We start from the raw sequence: 17,771 nt of genomic DNA on the forward strand, positions 1-17,771 counted from the left end.
GAGAGAGAGAGAGAGAGAGAGAGAGAGAGAGAGAGAGAGAGAGAGAGTTAGTTTAAGAAAGAGAGGGGAGAGAGATCATGTATATGCATGTCTGTGAAAGCCAGAGTTCAACCTCGGCGTGGCTTCTCAGGCACTGTGTGTGTTCACACGCATGTGTACACATACAATGGCACATGTGTCAGATGATAGCTTGGAAGAATTGGTCCCTCCTTAACCTTTCTGTCATTTCTGGGATGTCAGGCTTGTGTGACAAGGCCTTTACCCCCTTGAGCCATCCCCCTGCTCCGACTCAGTGAGATCTTTTGGACCTAGATTCTTCCCTGTCAGATGTGCCCTAAGCAAGATCTGAGATCACCTTCCTTGGATGGCGCAGGAACAGACAGTTGACATGATTGTCCGGGTGTATGCACCTCTGAGACTCCTACCAGTGCCTGGTAGAGAGCCTTGCTTACCTGAGTAGTGGTATCAGCGTGGCCGTGGTTTTCTACTGGACTAGTTTGACATCTATGTTTCAAAAGGAAATGAGTGTATGTCATCCCAGCAGTCCTTGGACATATACCCAAGCAAGCGGAAGCAGAGGAACACTTGTACTCCAGTATTCAAAGCGGGATCATTTTTATTAGCACAATGCATTCGATAGTATTTACTCCCTCTCCTAACTCCTTCTAGACCACCCCTACTTCCCTACCCCCCCAACTTTGCACCTTTTTTTTTTTTTAATAAAACCTCTCAAGTACACATACAGTTTGTGCTATCCATATACTTCTGGATACATGGCTTACATTGGAGGCAGATCAACCATCCAGGGGTCACACCCTTAAAGAAAACTCTCGACTATCAATGGCCAATTCCTCCTTAGGTAGGGGAGGGACTTCATGCCCACCTCTCCTCTCCATGTTGGGATTCTACCTGACCTGAGTCTGCACAGGTCTGGCTCATGATTTTTAAAATGTTCTTAGTTTATACATGCAGCTTCCCTGCTGCATCCAAGAAACAGTTTCCTTACAGTCAGCCATTACCTATGACTCTTACAATCTTCCTGTCCCCTCTTCCACCATGATCCTCGAACCTTGGGAGGAAAGGATGTGGTATAGGTGTCCCATTTAGGACCGAACATTCTGTAGTCTCCTGTTCATTTCTCCCTGGTCAGTTGTGGGTCTCTGTGGTAACCAACATCTACTGCAAAGAGGCTTCTCTGATGAGAGTTCTGATACTAATCTATTGGTATAGCAAAAGCCGTTAGGAGTCAGTTTAATATTATGTGCATTTAGCAGAGTGATAGTAGCAAATTCTTTCCTAGGGCCCCGTGGTCCATCTAGTCACAGGTTCTTGGCCCCAGTAATGGTTCTAGGTACTTGTTGAATGGGCCTGGACTCGAATGAGAAAGTGGTTGGTTATTCCCATATTTGTGCCACTATTACACCAATGGGCGAGTGTTGTTAAGCAACAGGTCATTATCTTAACTCAGAGTGTTCACAGTCCGGTAAGATTGATGACTCCTTTCATCCCAGGTTAGTGTCCATAGCACCTTCCAGCACTGTGGAAGATAGCCAGTAGGGATGAAACTTCTTCCAGGTTAGTGCCAACCTGGTATCTCCATATTCTATGACTCAAGCATATGGTGTCTTCAGCATGGCATCATCGTTTTAAAAAAATAGATTAGACTTCTGAGGAGTTTCCATTTGAAGATTTATGTTTTTACATTTTGCTTTTATCCATTTGTATGTACATGTCTGCCACGTGCATGCTCATATCCACAGTGGTCAGAAGAAGGTATGGATCCCCTGGAACTAGAATTTTAGTTGGATATAGGTTTTCTGATGTGGGTGTTAGGAGCTTGGATCCTCTGCAAGAACAATACATGCTCTTAACCAGTGTGTCACATCTCCAGCCCCAAAGTGGCATAATTTTGAAAAATAGCTCAAACATCTATTTCCATGGCTCTAGGAGTGTCATTCAGAGCGTCACACAATGCAAGCGAGGCTGTACCACTGAGTTACAAAGCCCCAGAGCTTTGATTTTAGGCAAATGAAGTCTACACTGAGTCAGGTTTGTCAAACCCAGTGGAAATCATTGCTTATTTATTTATTTTGAGATAGGGTCTCAAGCTATGCAGCCCAGTTTTGCTTTAAACTCACTGAGATATTCCTGCCTCAGTTTCTTGAAAGTTTGGGGTTACAGTCATGGGTCACCTGGGTACTTGCATTAATAAGTGCCCACACAGCATCCTTTGATTACTCAAGGTCCCAGGCTGGTCCCTCTGGAAACCTGGAGGTACCCTGTTAGTTTCCAGACCTGGGCCACTCTTACTTACTAAGGGATTCTCAGAGGTCATTACCAGTCACACAGAGATCTCGCTTGTATTCTTTGTAGAGGAATACTTCCAGCACTGGCTGTGCCCAGTGGGAGCTCAGAGGGCTTGAGGGGAAAAAAATAGCCAACAGAAGAGGGAAATGAATTCTGGTACCAGACAAGGGCATACAATGGATGCTATTGGAGAACAGGAATCCCACAGAGGAGAGGAGGGTGGGGTGCCCGTGTCTACAATGGATGGAGCAGCATGAATCAGCCACTGTAGCTGGAATGGAGTGTGTCAGGGTGTCAGGGAGTCCTGGGCCCTACATGATAATGTAGACTTTAAATACCACTGCCCACAGCTTAGATTTCCAGTTGCCCACAGGCTACATTTCTTATGAATAGTGTTGGTTCTCAAGAGAGGTGCTTTTTCTTTATGGAGTTGGGGGCGGTGAATAGTGAAAAACACTGAATGTTTTTTTAAAAAAAATATATGGTAAAATGTGCATAACAGAAATGACCACTTTGAGCTGAAACAGTTGCACACGACTGTAATCCAGCTCCTAGAAGGTTTAGAGTGAATTTGAGGCTGATCTGAGCTACAGAGTAGAATCCTGTCTAAGCATGGTCGTGTGCATGTACACACACACACACACACACACACACACACACACACACACGGGGCGGGGGACACACAGAGGGGCTGGATCCATGGATGGTTTAGTGGTTAAGAGTGAGCACTGTACTTGTAGAGGGTCCAAATTTGATTCCCAATACCCACATCAGACAGTTCACAACCTCCTGTATCTCCATCTCTTGAAGCCTCTGGCCTCTGTGGGCACTTGCACTCTTGAGCACATACCTACACACAGATTCACATACATGCACATAGTTAAAAATAAGAAAAAGTTTTGAAAAACTGAGGAAAGGAAGATGGCCATTTTAAGCATTTAAGTGAACATAGTTGAAGGGCTTTAAGCGTATAGACAGCATTGCACCGGAACCTTGACCGTTTCCTTATCCCAGATTGACTCTTTACCTATTAAGCCATCCTTCCAACCCCAGGAAAAAACTGTCAGCTTTCTGTCTATATCAGTTTGACTACTGTCCTTTCGTGACTGATTTAATTTGCTTATTGTGGCATCCCTGAGGGTCACCCATGTTGCAGCCCACATCAAAGTTCTCCTTGGCCTTTATTGCTGGAAAATATTCCATTATGTGACTATTCTACATTACATGGTGTGGGTGAGTCCATGGGCTTACCAGCCCATCTGTCCCTGGACTCTTGGTTCCCATTTCTTGGCTGTGGAGACCTGATTGATTCATTCTTTTTTCTATGTATGTGGTCCTGGACCCAGGGTCTCCCGCCTAACGCTAAGCAAGTGTTCTTTATTGAGCTTCATCTGAAGCCTCTTATTTGTTCTTTTTATTTATTTCTTCCGACAGTGTCTTTCCCTACATATCCTGGCTGTCCTGGAACTCACAGAGATCTATCTTGCTCTGCTTCTGGAATGCAGGGATCTTATTTGTTCTTTAAAACAGGATATTTAGACCTGAGCAACAAGGGGGTCTCTGGGCAGCAGGAAGTATAAAAAGGACTTGGGAAGGGAGACAAGGAGTCCTATGAGGTCATATTTGTAGAAAAGGGTCTTGGGTCGGAAGTGGCTGGGAAGAGGTCCAGAGCAGGAACCTGAAGATAGCTGGCCCAAGGAGAAAGGGTAACAGTAGGCCTCTCACTTCATGAAGTTGGTCTTATTTCCAGGCAGGGGTTTAGGGCTAGAGTGACAGCCAGCTAAGGGGCCAGCCACTGTGGGAGGACAACTACCCACCCACACAGACCTGTGTGGTCTGTGACTACTGTGACTACTCCTCCAACCTGGGGATGAGACAAGTGACTTGGAAGTAGAAGCTTGAGGTGAGACCACACCCACTTCACATCTGCATATCGGGTGGAAAGCAGCTTTTAAAGATAGACACAAGGCAAGCAGGAAGGTGAGGGGGTTGCCAGGACTGTGTATGGCAGAGACACCAGGATGGTGACCACTGGGAAGGTTCATCAGCGAGTGTAGCTTTTGTCAGGTTTCAGAACAAGATATATTCCCAAAGGCTAATATTTGGAAGTGTTGGGTCCAGGTTAGTTGACTGAAAATGAAGGCGATAAAAGACGTGGAAGTCAATATGTTTGAATGAGGTCCATTTTAGCTAAAAGTGAGATCTCTTCTGATGAGGTGGCCTGAAGGGTCCTGATAAGGTGGCCTTTCGATGGGGTGGGGGGGTCCCTTCTGAATAGGTAGCCTCCAGGGGTACCTTATGGTGAAACCAAAGGTGTTACACATGGGAAAGTAACCCATGCCATTTTGTCCTGACCTTGCCTCCTTGGACCATGCAGGTATGATGCCGGCAGGGACGGCTTTATCGACCTGATGGAGCTGAAACTCATGATGGAGAAACTAGGGGCCCCTCAGACACACCTGGGCCTGAAAAGAATGATAAAGGAGGTGGATGAAGACTTCGACGGCAAGCTCAGCTTCCGGGAGGTACCTATGGCTTGTCGAGTCCGAGAAGACACCCCCCCTACCCCACACCTCACCCCCACCCCCTTGCCCTCAGCTACTGAGTAAGGTTGGGTTTGCCACTTGGGAGTGCTCTCTGGTTGGATATTTAGTGTTAAACTTAGCTTTTAGGCATATGTTTTATAAACTGTGTGGGTGGCATCTTCCTATAATCCCAATTCTTGAGAGCTATAGGAGGAACATGAGTTCAAGGCTAGCATCCGCTACATTGTGAATTACATGCGACCCTGTCTCCAAAACATGTCTTTTGTGATAGCTTATGTCTGTAATCCCAGTATATGAAGGTTGAGACAGGAGGATTGCTATGAGTTTCTGCCTGTGGGCCACTATGCCCGAATTCTTACATACTTTTTCTTTTTTTCTTTTTGGTGTACACGGGTTTTTTTTTTTTTTTTTTTTTAAAGATTTATTTATTTTTATATATGAGTACACTGTAGCTGTCTTCAGACACACCAGAAGAGGGCATCAGATCTCATTACAGATGGTTGTGAGCCACCATGTGGTTGCTGGGATTTGAACTCAGAACCTCTGGAAGTGCAGTCAGTGCTCTTAACCACTGAGCCATCTCTCCAGCCCCTGTACACGGGTTTTATTGGAAGGCTTTGGAAGGTTTCAGTCACAATGCCATATAACTTGTGGCAGAATCTTAATGGCAGGATGGTAGAATTGGGCCATCTTCTGTTGTCCCGTTATAGGTTCTGAATCAGCTGAGCCCTTGGGATCAAGAGCCATCTCTTCAGTTTTCTTTCTCCTGTGTTATCCGGGGGCCACCCATAGGTGATTCAGCTGAGTCTAGGCTACTTGGCTGTCTTTTGGTTAGCTTCCAGTGTGGCCTTTACTCACAGAAGTGGGCATCCAAGGCTTGGAGACCTCCAAAGCAATTTTGTCAGTTCTTGGCTCATTTAAGAGGCTCCAGTGACATTGACATCAGTCTTTTGTGAGCTCCAAGCCTTGTCTTGGACTCATTTCTAGGTTATCCCCAGTATGTGGACTTGGAAGAATAAGGATGTATGGCCATCTAGACCTCACAGGCCACACCCTGCTCTGTGATTTTATGTTGCTACGTTACCCATGGCCAAGCCACCTAGGCTTGCAGTCAGACTTCAAGCTGACAGAGCAGGACTGTGCATCTTGATGCAAGTTCTTCTCTTCTAGAGACAGAAGAATCTCTCTCGGCTGGCTTCAGCTATATAGATCTTTATGCTTTAGCTTCCCATGTGCTGGAACATGTAGGCTTATACCAGCATGCCTGGCCACCCTGGAGTTCTTTTTGCTCTTTTGAGACAGAGTATCATTCTTTTGTATATACTAGCCTTGAACTCACTGTGTAGCACAGTCTGGCTTTCAACACATAGAAATCTTCCTGCCTTAGCTGGAAATTATAGGCACGTACTAACTACATAGTCTGTTGGTTCAATCTCTCCCTCTCCCTCTCCCTCTCCCTCTCCCTCTCCCTCTCCCTCTCTGTGTGTGTATGTGTGTGTGTGTGTGTGTGTGTGTGTGTGTGTGTGTGTGTTTGGGGTGAGGAGAGTTAAGACGTGTCTTAACCACTTTTAAAAATTACTCTAGGCCAGGCAGTGGTGGCACACACCTTTAATCCCAGCACTTGGGAGGCAGAGGTAGGCAGATTTCTGAGTTCGAGGCCAGCCTGGTCTACAGAGTGAGTTCCAGGACAGCCAGGGCTATACAGAGAAACCCTGTCTCGAAAAACCAAAAAAAAAATAAATAAATAAATTACTCTATGTGCATGAATGTTTCATCTGTGTGTATGTCTGTGACCTGTGTGCATGGTACCTTGGAGGCCAGAAGAGATCATCAGATCTGGAACTGGAATTATAAATGGTAGTGAGCTGCCATGTGGGAGCTGAGACTCAAACCTGGGTCCTCTACAAGAGCAGCAAATGCTGTTAACTGTGGAAGCCATCATTACAGCTCTGAAGACACAGTTTTACAGAGCGCAGGCTGTCTTCATACCATGTAGCTGAGTGACCTAAACCTCCCCACCTCCTCGCCCCTCCCTCGTAAGTGCTGGGATCACAGACATGCACCGTCACACCCAGCTTTACGCTTGGAGATTCTTTTTAACTTTTTTTTTTTTTTTACCTTATGTATTGTATGGAACACACATGCCTCCATGCTTGTGTGGAGGTCAGAGGATGATTTGGATGTCCTTTTGTGTCAGTCCAGGGCTTGAACTCTGGCTGTCCATCTTGGCAGTAGGCATCTCTACCTTTGGAGCCATCTTGTCAGCCATGGGTTCTTGACACATCCTTTCCTACAGTGAGTTAACTCCCTTGTCCTACTAAGAAATGTACTGCTGCCCTCTACAAATGAAGAGCTCTAACTGTGTTTATACACCTCTAGCCACAGTCGTGTGAAGTTAGGAATTCCCTCGCTCAGGTCAAGCATCGGTGGGCCTGTGGGGGAAGGAGCTTCTGAACTCCCTCTGCCCTCTGTCTTTGTTCTCTACCTCTCCTTCTCTCCCCCTGTCCCCAGAGTCACAGCTCAGACGTTTTCCAACTGGACACCATGCCAGTCTTTGTGGACTGTAAATAGAAAAACAAATAAGGTCGTCGGGCTGTGAGGGAGATTGACATTCAGGGCAGCGAGGGACTATGATGGGTGAAATGGGAGTGCCTGGTATGCTGGATACGCTTGGGTTGAACTGGATTTCCTCTCTCTCTCTCTCTCTCTCTCTCTCTCTCTCTCTCTCTCTCTCTCTCTCTCTCTTCCTCCCTCCCTCCTTCCCTCCCTCCCTCCCTTCCATCTTTCCTTTCTTCTTTCCTTTTCTTCCTTCCTTCCTCCCCTCCTTTGGCTGGCTGGCTTTTTTTGACTGTCTGGCTAGGGTTGGGAGACCCTGAGTTATGATGGGGATGCTATGGTCATCTGTTGAACTGGCAGAGCAAACTTGTACAGCCTTGAACCTCAGGCCTCAGAGCAAAGAGTGCTGAGAAAGAGCAGAGGGGATTTGCTAATGTTTCAGGCATACGATGCCCTTCTGTGAATGCCAACGCTGTCATTTCCACCTGAGCCTACTTAAAATTATGTTGTATTTATTTGTTTTGTGTGGAGGAAAGGGGTACATGAATGCCACAGCACACCTGTGAAGGTCAGAGGTTAACTCCCATCACATGGACCCTGAGGATCAAATCAGGCTGTCAGGCTGGATGACACACTCTGAACCATCCACTTAGCCCTCCTTCCTCTTTAGAGGTCAGGAAACCGAGCCCTGGGGAATGGAGAGCCCCTGGATGCTCAGCTGGGGCAACACTCCTTTTTTCTGAGTGGGCTCCCTGGGCCCCTCAAAAGTGTTACTAAGGAAGGCAGCTCTTCCTGGGGACCTCTAGTAGATGAAGTCCTTTAAGGGTGGCTACATGTTCAGCTTGATTTCGGTTGCAATAACAGAATGTCCCAGCCCCAGCCTGGATAGTTTAGAAAGGAAAGAAGTTTGTTTTGCCCTGGGAGTTCAAGGGCAAGGCCCTGACCTCTCCAAGGCCCCGAGTTCTGCAAAGCTCTGAAGGTCACGTGCTGCTTGAGCTTGGGTGGAAAGCACAGGGTAAGCGTGGACAAGAGAGCCTCACGGCGAGAGAAGGACAGGAGACAACGGAGCTCCCTTCATGACATGCAGCCCTTGGAAAACATCCTCCCCCTCAGTGGCCTGGTTGCCTTCTTAAGGCAACCACCTTTCGACACTTTTGGACTAAGGACCAAGCATCATAGGGGCAGGCATCTCCTGCACCCCACAGCTCACATCTGCAACACTGAAGTCTCAACCACACCCATGTCTTTCATGAGAGTGGAGAGAATCAAGAGAAATGCAGAGTCCACCATTGGCCCTACCCTCCTGGCCTCTGTCCTGTCACTGGGGGCCTGGCCTCTTTCGACTGGCTTGTTTTTCCAACCAATGTGCTAACGCTAAGAACTGCTGCAAACTGAGTCTTTGCCGGCCTCTAGTGAGAGAGTTGGAAGCTGCAGGCGGGAGACGGTGGTATTTCTTTTAATCCAGACAGCTCCAGGGACCTCAGAGAAGCCACAAGACCCTGCAAATGTCATTCCATCTCTTTGATTAGTAATTCCCCAGTGTCCACAGCAGAGTGATGGCTGAGTAAGAAGCAGAGAGCAGGGAGTTCCAGCCTTGGGAGCTAAGACACTGGAGTTGGGATTTGGGAAGCCTGTTGAAGTGGTGACTGCCTTTCTAACATTCTTCCTACGTATGTGCTTTCAGTAGACCTGAAAACCTGGAGAAACCTCTTCTGGTGGTTTGGGTCCATCTATTTGTAAGTGGAGGATGGTGGTATTCATAGAACCTGCACAGTGCTCATTTAGGCTGATACATTTGTAATTTTTAAAAATGTGTTTATTTAGCCGGGCGGTGGTGGTGCACACCTGTAATCCCAGCACTTGGGAGGCAGAGGCAGGTGGATTTCTGAGTTCGAGGCTAGCCTGGTCTACAGAGTGAGTTCCAGGACAGCCAGGGCTATACAGAGAAACCCTCTCTCGAACCCCCCCCCCCAAAAAAGTGTTTATTTCATGTGTATAAGTTTTGCCTCCATGTGTGTATGCATATCATGTGCATGCCCAGTGCTCAGAGGCCACAAAGAGGGTATCAGATTCCCTAGAAGTAGAGTTAGGGATGGTTTGTGGGCCACTGTGTGGGTGCTGGGGAAGAACCAGAGTGCTATTACCCACAGATCCATCCCTCCACTGTCCCCTCTTCCCAGCTTGTAGCTTTTTGTGGGGGCAAACCCTGACAACCTGCATTCAATCTCTGGGACCTACATGGTAGAAGAGAGCCAACAGAATTGTCCTCTGACCACCATGGCATGCACGTATACAAGGTGAATAATTCATAGGGTGTTTTGGTTTTGTTTTGTTTTGGGCTAGATTTTCACACCATGGCCCACACTGGCCTGAAGCTATTGGCAGTCTCCCTACTGCAGCCTTCTGATGCTGATGTCATATGCATGAGGCACCATGCTAGCTTTATAAAAAATTATAGAGAAGGGAATCAAATAACCGGAGAGTAACCCTGGGAGAGGAGGCTAGGAGAGGAGGGACTGTAGCTTAAGAATTTACTCTGCAGAGTCCCTAACAAAGCTGCCCTTAAAGATTACTTCATTTAGCTTACATATTTTGAATGTGAAGATGGTGGTGGGTTACACAATAAATGTGGGGCTTACTGAATAACTATTTGGAAGAAAAATAAGGTTAATGATTAACCTACCAATAGAACAGAATACATTTCAGGGATTAAATATTTACATGTTTTTTTTTAAAGCTATAAAAATGCTAGACAGAAACTGTTTATGTAACCTTGGTGTTAGGGAACATTTTTCTAGGCCTGTCTCTGGTAAGAGGAAAGGAAAAGATTTGACAGACTTTGTAAAAATTTTTGGAGTCAAAAGATACCATAAAGAAGCCAGGAATTTGTGACACACACTGGTGGTCCCAACTCATTCCGGAGGCCGACACTGGAGTATCAGTGGTGACCTGCTACATAGCAAGACCTTCTCATCTCCAAAATTAATAAGCAGAGCCAGTGTGGTGTCGAGCGCCTTTAATCCTAGCACTCAGGAGGCCGAGGTAGGTAGGTCTCTGTGAGTTTGAGGCCAGCTGAGTTTACAGAGTGAGTTCCAGGACAGCCAGGGCATTAAGGAGGGACTCTCTGTCTCAGGAAACAAAATAATAAACAGGGCTGATGAGGCAGCTCAGTAGGTAAAGACAACTGATGCCAAGCCTGCCCAGCTGAATTCAATCCCACGGCCCCACACAATGGAAGGAGAGAACTGACACTTGCAAGCTGTCCTCTGACCTCCACATGTGTGTTCTGGCATGTGTGTAAGCCAACAAAATAGCCATAGACCAGCACGATCAAATGACACTCAGCAGAGCTAACATGATTTAAACTTACTAAGGCATACAAAGATCTCTTAGTAAACCACAAGAAAGGTCAGCAGTCTCATGCATACACAGAACACATGAGAAAAAATAGAAGTGGCTAAGAGATATGAAAAAGGGGGTTGGGGTGGGGGACAGTGAGATGGCTCAGTGAGTAAAGGACAAACCTGACAGCCTGAGACTAATCTCAGGGACTCACATGAAGAAGAGAATCAACTCTACAGTTGACCTCTGACCTCCACATGTGTGCCATGGTGTACACACACACACACACACACACACACGCACGCACAAAGTAAATAAATAATTTTTAATATAAAAAATTTAACATGAAAAAATTACCTTGGGGCTGGTAAAAGTCTATAATCTCAGCACTTGGGAGGCAGAGGCAGGTGGATCTTTGTGAGCTCGAGACCATTTACATACCTCTAAAAACAACATAAACAACCAAAAATATAATTAAATTATTTAATGAAAAAATAATGTATCAGGGCTGAAGAAATGGCTGAATAGAGCGGTAGTTCTCAACCTGGGTTATCGACACCTTGGGGGTTGCATATAGATATCCTGCATATCAGATATTTATATTACAGTTCATAACAGTAGCAAAATTACAGTTATGAAGTAGCAAGGAGGATAATTTTATGGTTGGGAGTGACCACAGGATGAGGACCTGTATTAAACGGTCACAGCATTAAGAAGGTTGAGAACCGCTGGGATTGAGGCTCCAGCTGTCCTAGCTGCAAGCCCAATGCCAGAAGTTTAATCCCCGGAACATGTGTAGATAGCCGGGTGTATTAGCACACGTCTGTAATGCCAGCACGCCTACAGGAGAATCAATGAGTAGGTGGAGGGCCAGGTAGCCTTGAGCAGACAGCAGCAACAGAAACAAGATAGACTCTGCCTCAGTAAGGTGGAAGGCAAGAACGGATGCTGGACACCAGGCGGTGGTGGCGCACGCCTGTAATCCCAGCACTTGGGAGGCAGAGGCAGGCAGATTTCTGAGTTCGAGGCCAGCCTGGTCTACAGAGTGAGTTCCAGGACAGCCAGGACTACACAGAGAAACCCTGTCTCGAAAACAAACAAACAAAAGAAAAAACAAAAAAAAAACAACAAAAAAAGAACTGATGCCGGAGAGTTGACCTCTGCCCTCCACACATGTGCTATGGAATGTGCGTGCCTATACTCATATACCCAATAAATAAATAAGTGCATAGTTAATTAATTAATTAATTAATTAATGTGAGCTAGGCATATGCCTTCAATCCCAACAGTCAGGAGATAGAGACAGGAGACAGAGATAGGCAGGCAGATTTTTATAACTTCAAAGCCTTTCTGGTCTATATAGCCAGGTCTAGCCCAGCCAAGGCTACACAGTGAGACCTTGCCTTAAAGAAATAAATACAAGCAAATAAGTACATGTTAGATTATAAGCCTACCCCATCATATCTAGTTTATGCAGTACTTACTTGGGATTGAACCCAGGCTTTCTCCCAACCGGGCTACTCTGCAATCCTACTGTGTGGGTTTTTTGAGGGATAGCTTCCCAACAGTGGCATTAATGGATGGAGGAGAGAATTTATATTTAACTCAATGAGTTTATTTGGTGCTGGAGATTGGACTCAGATCCTTACACGTAGTAAGTATATGCTTTTCTACTGACCTATGCCCTTAACTCCATGTTTTTGCTTATGATGACCTGGTAACAGACAAAACACTTCTCTACCTATATACAGACATAACGTCCTTTTCCAGGCTGGAGAGATGGCTAAGAGTGCTTGATGCTCTAGCAGGAGATCCGAGTTTGGTTCCTAGTACCCATATCAGGCAGCTTACAACTGCCAGGAACTCCAGCTCAAGGAGTTCCAATGCCCTCTTCTGAAGTTCATGGACACCTGCACCCACACACACATCCTCCCCCCCCATACACGTTTAGTTAAAAAAAAATACATTTTAAAAACTCACCTCTTTTTTCTTCTCTTCCTTCTTTCGTTTGTTTTTGTTTTTCTTTGTTTGCTTTGTTTTTTGAGATAGGATTTCTCTGTTTGAAACAGCCCTGGCTATCCTGGAACTCACTCTCTAGACCAGGCTGGCCTCGAACTCACAGAGATCCTCCTGCCTCTGCCTCCCTAGTGCTGGGATTAAAGCCAGGCACCACCACTACCCTGCAGAAACCCGCCCTTTTCAAATGCTTGGGCAGAATGTCATTTACTCAGGCTGGAGAGATTGTTATGGATGTTTCGGTGACAGAATAGTAAAACAGTAAGAGCCCTTTTGTCCTTCTCTCTCCCACAGTTCCTGCTCATTTTCCACAAGGCCGCTGCTGGTGAGCTGCAGGAGGACAGCGGGCTGCTGGCACTGGCCAAGTTTTCTGAGATTGATGTTGCCCTGGAGGGTGTCAGAGGCGCCAAGAACTTCTTCGAAGCCAAGGTGAGTACCTGTTCCCTTTCCTACCCTGCCACCATGCTTCCTTGACCCCGCCCTTGTGATAGGCACTTCCTATCCATTGGACCCATTAGCTCCCTCAGGACAAGGAAGGCTGTATAATCCATGCAGGTACTGAGGGGTGAGAAGAGTATATCCTCAGACCATCTGGGAAACAGACACAGTATAGAAGACACCTGCTCACAGGCTCCGGAGGGTTGGTGGGTTTCAGGCTCCAAGACATACTCTCCATCTGGACTTTGCCTAAGGGTTCCTTTCTATCTCCACAACCACTTAAGTTGCTTCTGCAGCTTGCCCACCCACTGTTTTATTTTTCACATCTTAAACATCTGTGGCAGAGGGCTAGGAAGACGCTGCTCCTGCAGTGCACTGGAGGCTGGTTCCTAGCACCTATATTAGGAGCTCCCAATTCTTCCTAATTCCAGATCCAGGGAATCTGACACCCTCTTCTGGCCTCCGTGGACACACACACACACACACACACACACACACACTTTAAAATAAATGTTGTTAAACATAAATTTTAAAAGTAATATATGGGCCAGAGACAAGCAGGAGAGGGGTCAGAGAAGGGTGCCAGGGTGGCCTGCCCCACATCAGTGTTTGCTTCATTGAAAGTGATCCAGAAGTGGGAAGGCCCCACAGCCCTGTGAGTTCACAGTCACTGAAAACCAAGGCACCTCCTTAAAGTTAGCTGCTGCATCCTTGTCTCTGCCGAGCATACCTGTAGATACACAGACAAGAGAGCCCTCCACACCTGCCGCCAAGCAGGGCAAGGGTACAGTGAGATGGTCACATGTTCCCTACAGGTTGGTCCCCCAAGAGCACATCTGACTCTTGCGCTCATATGGTCACTCTGATCCTGTTTCCAGTACCACACAGGATTAAATGAGCTTATATATATAGTGTTAAGCAATTGCCTGGCTTGTGGGAAGCAGCCAGCATGTCATCCTAGCTTTTGGGACTGCATGCTTCTTCAGTTTTCAGCCTCAGGGGCACTTTGAATTCCTTCCAGGAGTTTATCCAAGGCCAGAATGACCTTGGTGACATCCTGGCCTGCTTAGAGCTCAAAACAGGACCCAATTCTCACTTGTCTTTGATGCTGCTCGGGGATAGACTCTGCTGGCAAAGATCAGCCAGTGCATTGACTTTTGAAACTCAGGAAAAGGGGACAGAACATTTGCCTTCTTTAGGGGCCCTGCAGAGTACGGGGAGGAAAGCCAATGACTCCTTGTCGCAGGGTGTGGAGATGAGGAGGGGTCCCTTCTACTGTGACGGAGCCTCTCTGGCCATCAGCTCCACGTTTGCAATCTCTTGAGAGTTCTTGGGAAGGGGCTGAGGCCTGAGGCCCGAGAGTAGCAGGACACTTCACGGCCATGGTGCACTGGGCCAAGTGCTATGGGTGAAACACGTGAGTCCCTGTGACTGTGTCATCTAGGCATGCAGGACCAGTCGTGACTTGCCTGTGATTCCCACTCCAGCCTCATCCAGTCCTTGAGATGTTGCTAGAAATGTTCACTGCCAATTCTCAGAACCTTTTGCCTAGAGGGCCACCCCAAGGCCTCTGTTTGGAAAACCCTGCTCCCTTTGGGATCACCTTCTAGGGCAGCTCACTCATGGCTAACCAGTCCTGAAAAGGCTCCACTCCCGAGTGCCTGTATTCCATGTGTAAACGGCAGTTCTGTATCTGCTCAGAGTGTTCTCAAAAGCCGGGCGGTGGTGGCGCACGCCTTTAATCCCAGCACCTGGGAGGCAGAGGCAGGCGGATTTCTGAGTTCGAGGCCAGCCTGGTCTACAGAGTGAGTTCCAGGACAGTCAGGGCTACACAGAGAAACGCTGTCTCGAAAAACAAAAACAAACAAACAAACAAAAAACCCCCAAACAAACAGAGTGCTCTCAGACACTTGCAGGAAGAGTATTCATTGACCTGTCTGCAGAGCAGTTAATATTCTACCTTTGGAATGTCTCTCAATGTGCTTGGGCTCCTGGCAGGGATTTTCCTATAATGCTGCTGAGGTAGAAGGAAACTGGACACAACCTAAACTTCCATTGTCAGAGAGACATGCGTTTGCTTACTCTGCAGCCATCAAAGATTGAGACGAAGCTGCATGATACGTGTAGTCAGACGTCCAAAATAAAACAAGCAAAATAATATGTGTGACACTTGGTTTTAAATACCAAACGCAGCCTAGATAATTACATATGAAAGTATTATCAGTAGTAGTTACGTCAAGGGACTCATTTTATATTTTCAGGGTGTCGTAGAATTAGTGTGCTTTGTTTTTATAAGGAGAAGAGATGAAACAAAAAAAAAAACCAATAAACTTTTTCCTACTCGCCATGTTTATATGTCTGCCTTCCCAGCAAGACTCAAAGGCAGGATAGGCGTGTTATCTTTGTAATTACAGTGTCCGGTGTGTAATGGCTCTCAATAAACGTTTTGCATGAATGACGAATGGAGGGAAGCACTGCTTGGATTTGGGAGAGGCCATAAAGGAGAGTGACAGATGTCCCAAGATGAATGGGGATTCACCTTGTAATCAAGGAAGGGAGGCGTTCTGGTCATGGGAACTGCAAGTGCAGGCTCTAAGGGGTGGAGGGCTAGGAGTCTGGAGGCTGGGAGAAGATGGGAGTGTGTGAGCAGGCAGGGCTGGCACCATAGCTGGGAAAGCAAGTCAAGGTGCAAGTATGCAGACCTAGGAACGGGGCCACACTTCTCCCTCTTTGTCATGAGGTAGGTGACTACTGAGAGCAGATGGTCCCTGGATGTAATCCCCAGGCTGAGAGGACACCTGTAGACTGGCCTTCCAGGCCCAACCCATGTCTCTCTAAAAGCTTTTTGGGTGTGTGGGGAGGCTGAGTTGTCAGGAAACCTGTGGCTGATCCAGCGCTGCAGGTGGCTTCATGTGCAGCCAGGCTGGTCTAGCACACACAACTGCAGGGGCTGGAGTGCCCTCAGAGTTGTTTATGCAGGTCTGACCTAGGATACATACGCTAGGAGAGGTTTCTGCAGGTGCATGGGGAGGGATATTGGTTGTCAAATATTTGTGACAGTGGAACCAGGGACAATATAAAGACACACAACTTTAGAACTGCAGTGCTCACGACTACCTTATTGGGAACTTGGGAAGACCAATAGGAAGTGTGCATTGAGGAGGAGAGCTGAGATTTTTTTTTTCTTCTATCAAGACAGCCCCTCCTCCAAGTGGGAGTGGTTTGAGGAGGGGAAGTGATAAACTGGCCTTTGGTGTCAAGTTCAAGGTAACTTCAGGTTCAGTAGAGATATGCACCAATTTGGTGGGTATGGTGATGGCTGCAAGTGGTCCTCCAATCATGGCCACATGGAGGCTATAAAACTGTGTCTGTCTTGGACATCTGTGTGTCTTGTGTATGAATAGATCATGAAGCAGTTCTTGCGTTTTCTGTACCCGCCCTTAGCAATGGCTGGAACATAGCTGTCCTCGTATGGGACCAGGGGTGGGCTCAGACTCCACATGCCAGGTGAGCTTCCCACAGGAAGGATGAAGGAGGAAATAGGATTTATGGGCACCCAGGAACACAAAGGATGATGGGTGCCATCACCCCAAGCACATGCTGAGCCAGCAGGAAAGTAGATCTTAGTGGGAACTGGACTGTGGGTAAGAGTTGTATTTAAGTCTTCAGGGAAGATGGGTCATCAGAGGCACAGAAGAATGCTGGAGAAAAATGCTACTTTGCTGGACAAAAGCAGTTTGGGTTTTTAAATTCTCATTTTAATTTTTTGTTAGTTATGTGTATGGATAGGTCTGTGTTGGGGGTATGGGGCTATCTATGACTGCAGGTGCCCAGAGAAGTAAGAGCTGTCAGATGTCTCTGGACTCAGAGGTGGCTTTGAGCCTCTTGGTGTGGGTGCTGGGAATTGAACTTAGGTCCATCTGGAAGAGAACAGTGTGTGTGCTCCTAACCTCTGAGCCATCTCTCCATCCCTAGCAATTCTGTTTTTCCACCATGTGGGTCCTATGGATGGAACACAGGTTGTCAAATTTGGCAGCAAGCTACCTGGCCAGCCCTCAGTAGAGATGCTTAAGGGATCAAATTCATCCCTGTTGGACTGATTGCGCTAGGATAGGACTAGAATGGACCTGGTAGGTAGAGCCCTGAGAGCCAACTCTCTATTGCACATACCTGGGCAGGTGAGACAGTAGCTTGGGGTTAGGTAAAAAACATTTTTGCTTACTTTGCAGCCTCTGAGAGAGGTCAGCATGTGATCACATCAGGGGGAAGTTATCTAGGAAATGAAGAAATAAAAAGTGAGATGACTGCCGGGCAGTGGTGGCGCACGCCTTTAATCCCAGCACTTGGGAGGCAGAGGCAGGCGGATTTCTGAGTTCGAGGCCAGCCTGGTCTACAGAGTGAGTTCCAGGACAGCCAGGACTACACAGAGAAACCCTGTCTCGAAAAACAAACAAACAAAAAAAAAAAGTGAGATGACTAAGAAGATAGGACATGGGGTAGGAAGTTAAGGTCGGGGTGGGCTATAGAACCCGGAGATGAGATCATCAGGGGTGGGCTATAGAACCC

At 46.9% G+C, this 17,771-nt stretch overlaps 1 protein-coding gene across 1 annotated transcript in view; it reads left to right on the top strand.

The window, feature by feature from the left end:
• The window catches only part of Efhd1 (EF-hand domain family member D1), a 47,040-nt gene that overhangs the window by 19,514 nt on the left and 9,755 nt on the right, over positions 1–17,771 (top strand). Inside the window, exons 2-3 of the mRNA XM_028789549.1 lie at positions 4,685–4,832; positions 13,062–13,196. Coding sequence (XP_028645382.1) covers positions 4,685–4,832; positions 13,062–13,196 — 283 coding nt within the window. The remainder of the gene's footprint in view (positions 1–4,684; positions 4,833–13,061; positions 13,197–17,771) is intronic.

This window comes from Grammomys surdaster, unplaced genomic scaffold, assembly GCF_004785775.1.
Source record: "Grammomys surdaster isolate TR1022 unplaced genomic scaffold, NIH_TR_1.0 125846, whole genome shotgun sequence".
Lineage (NCBI taxonomy): Eukaryota > Metazoa > Chordata > Mammalia > Rodentia > Muridae > Grammomys > Grammomys surdaster.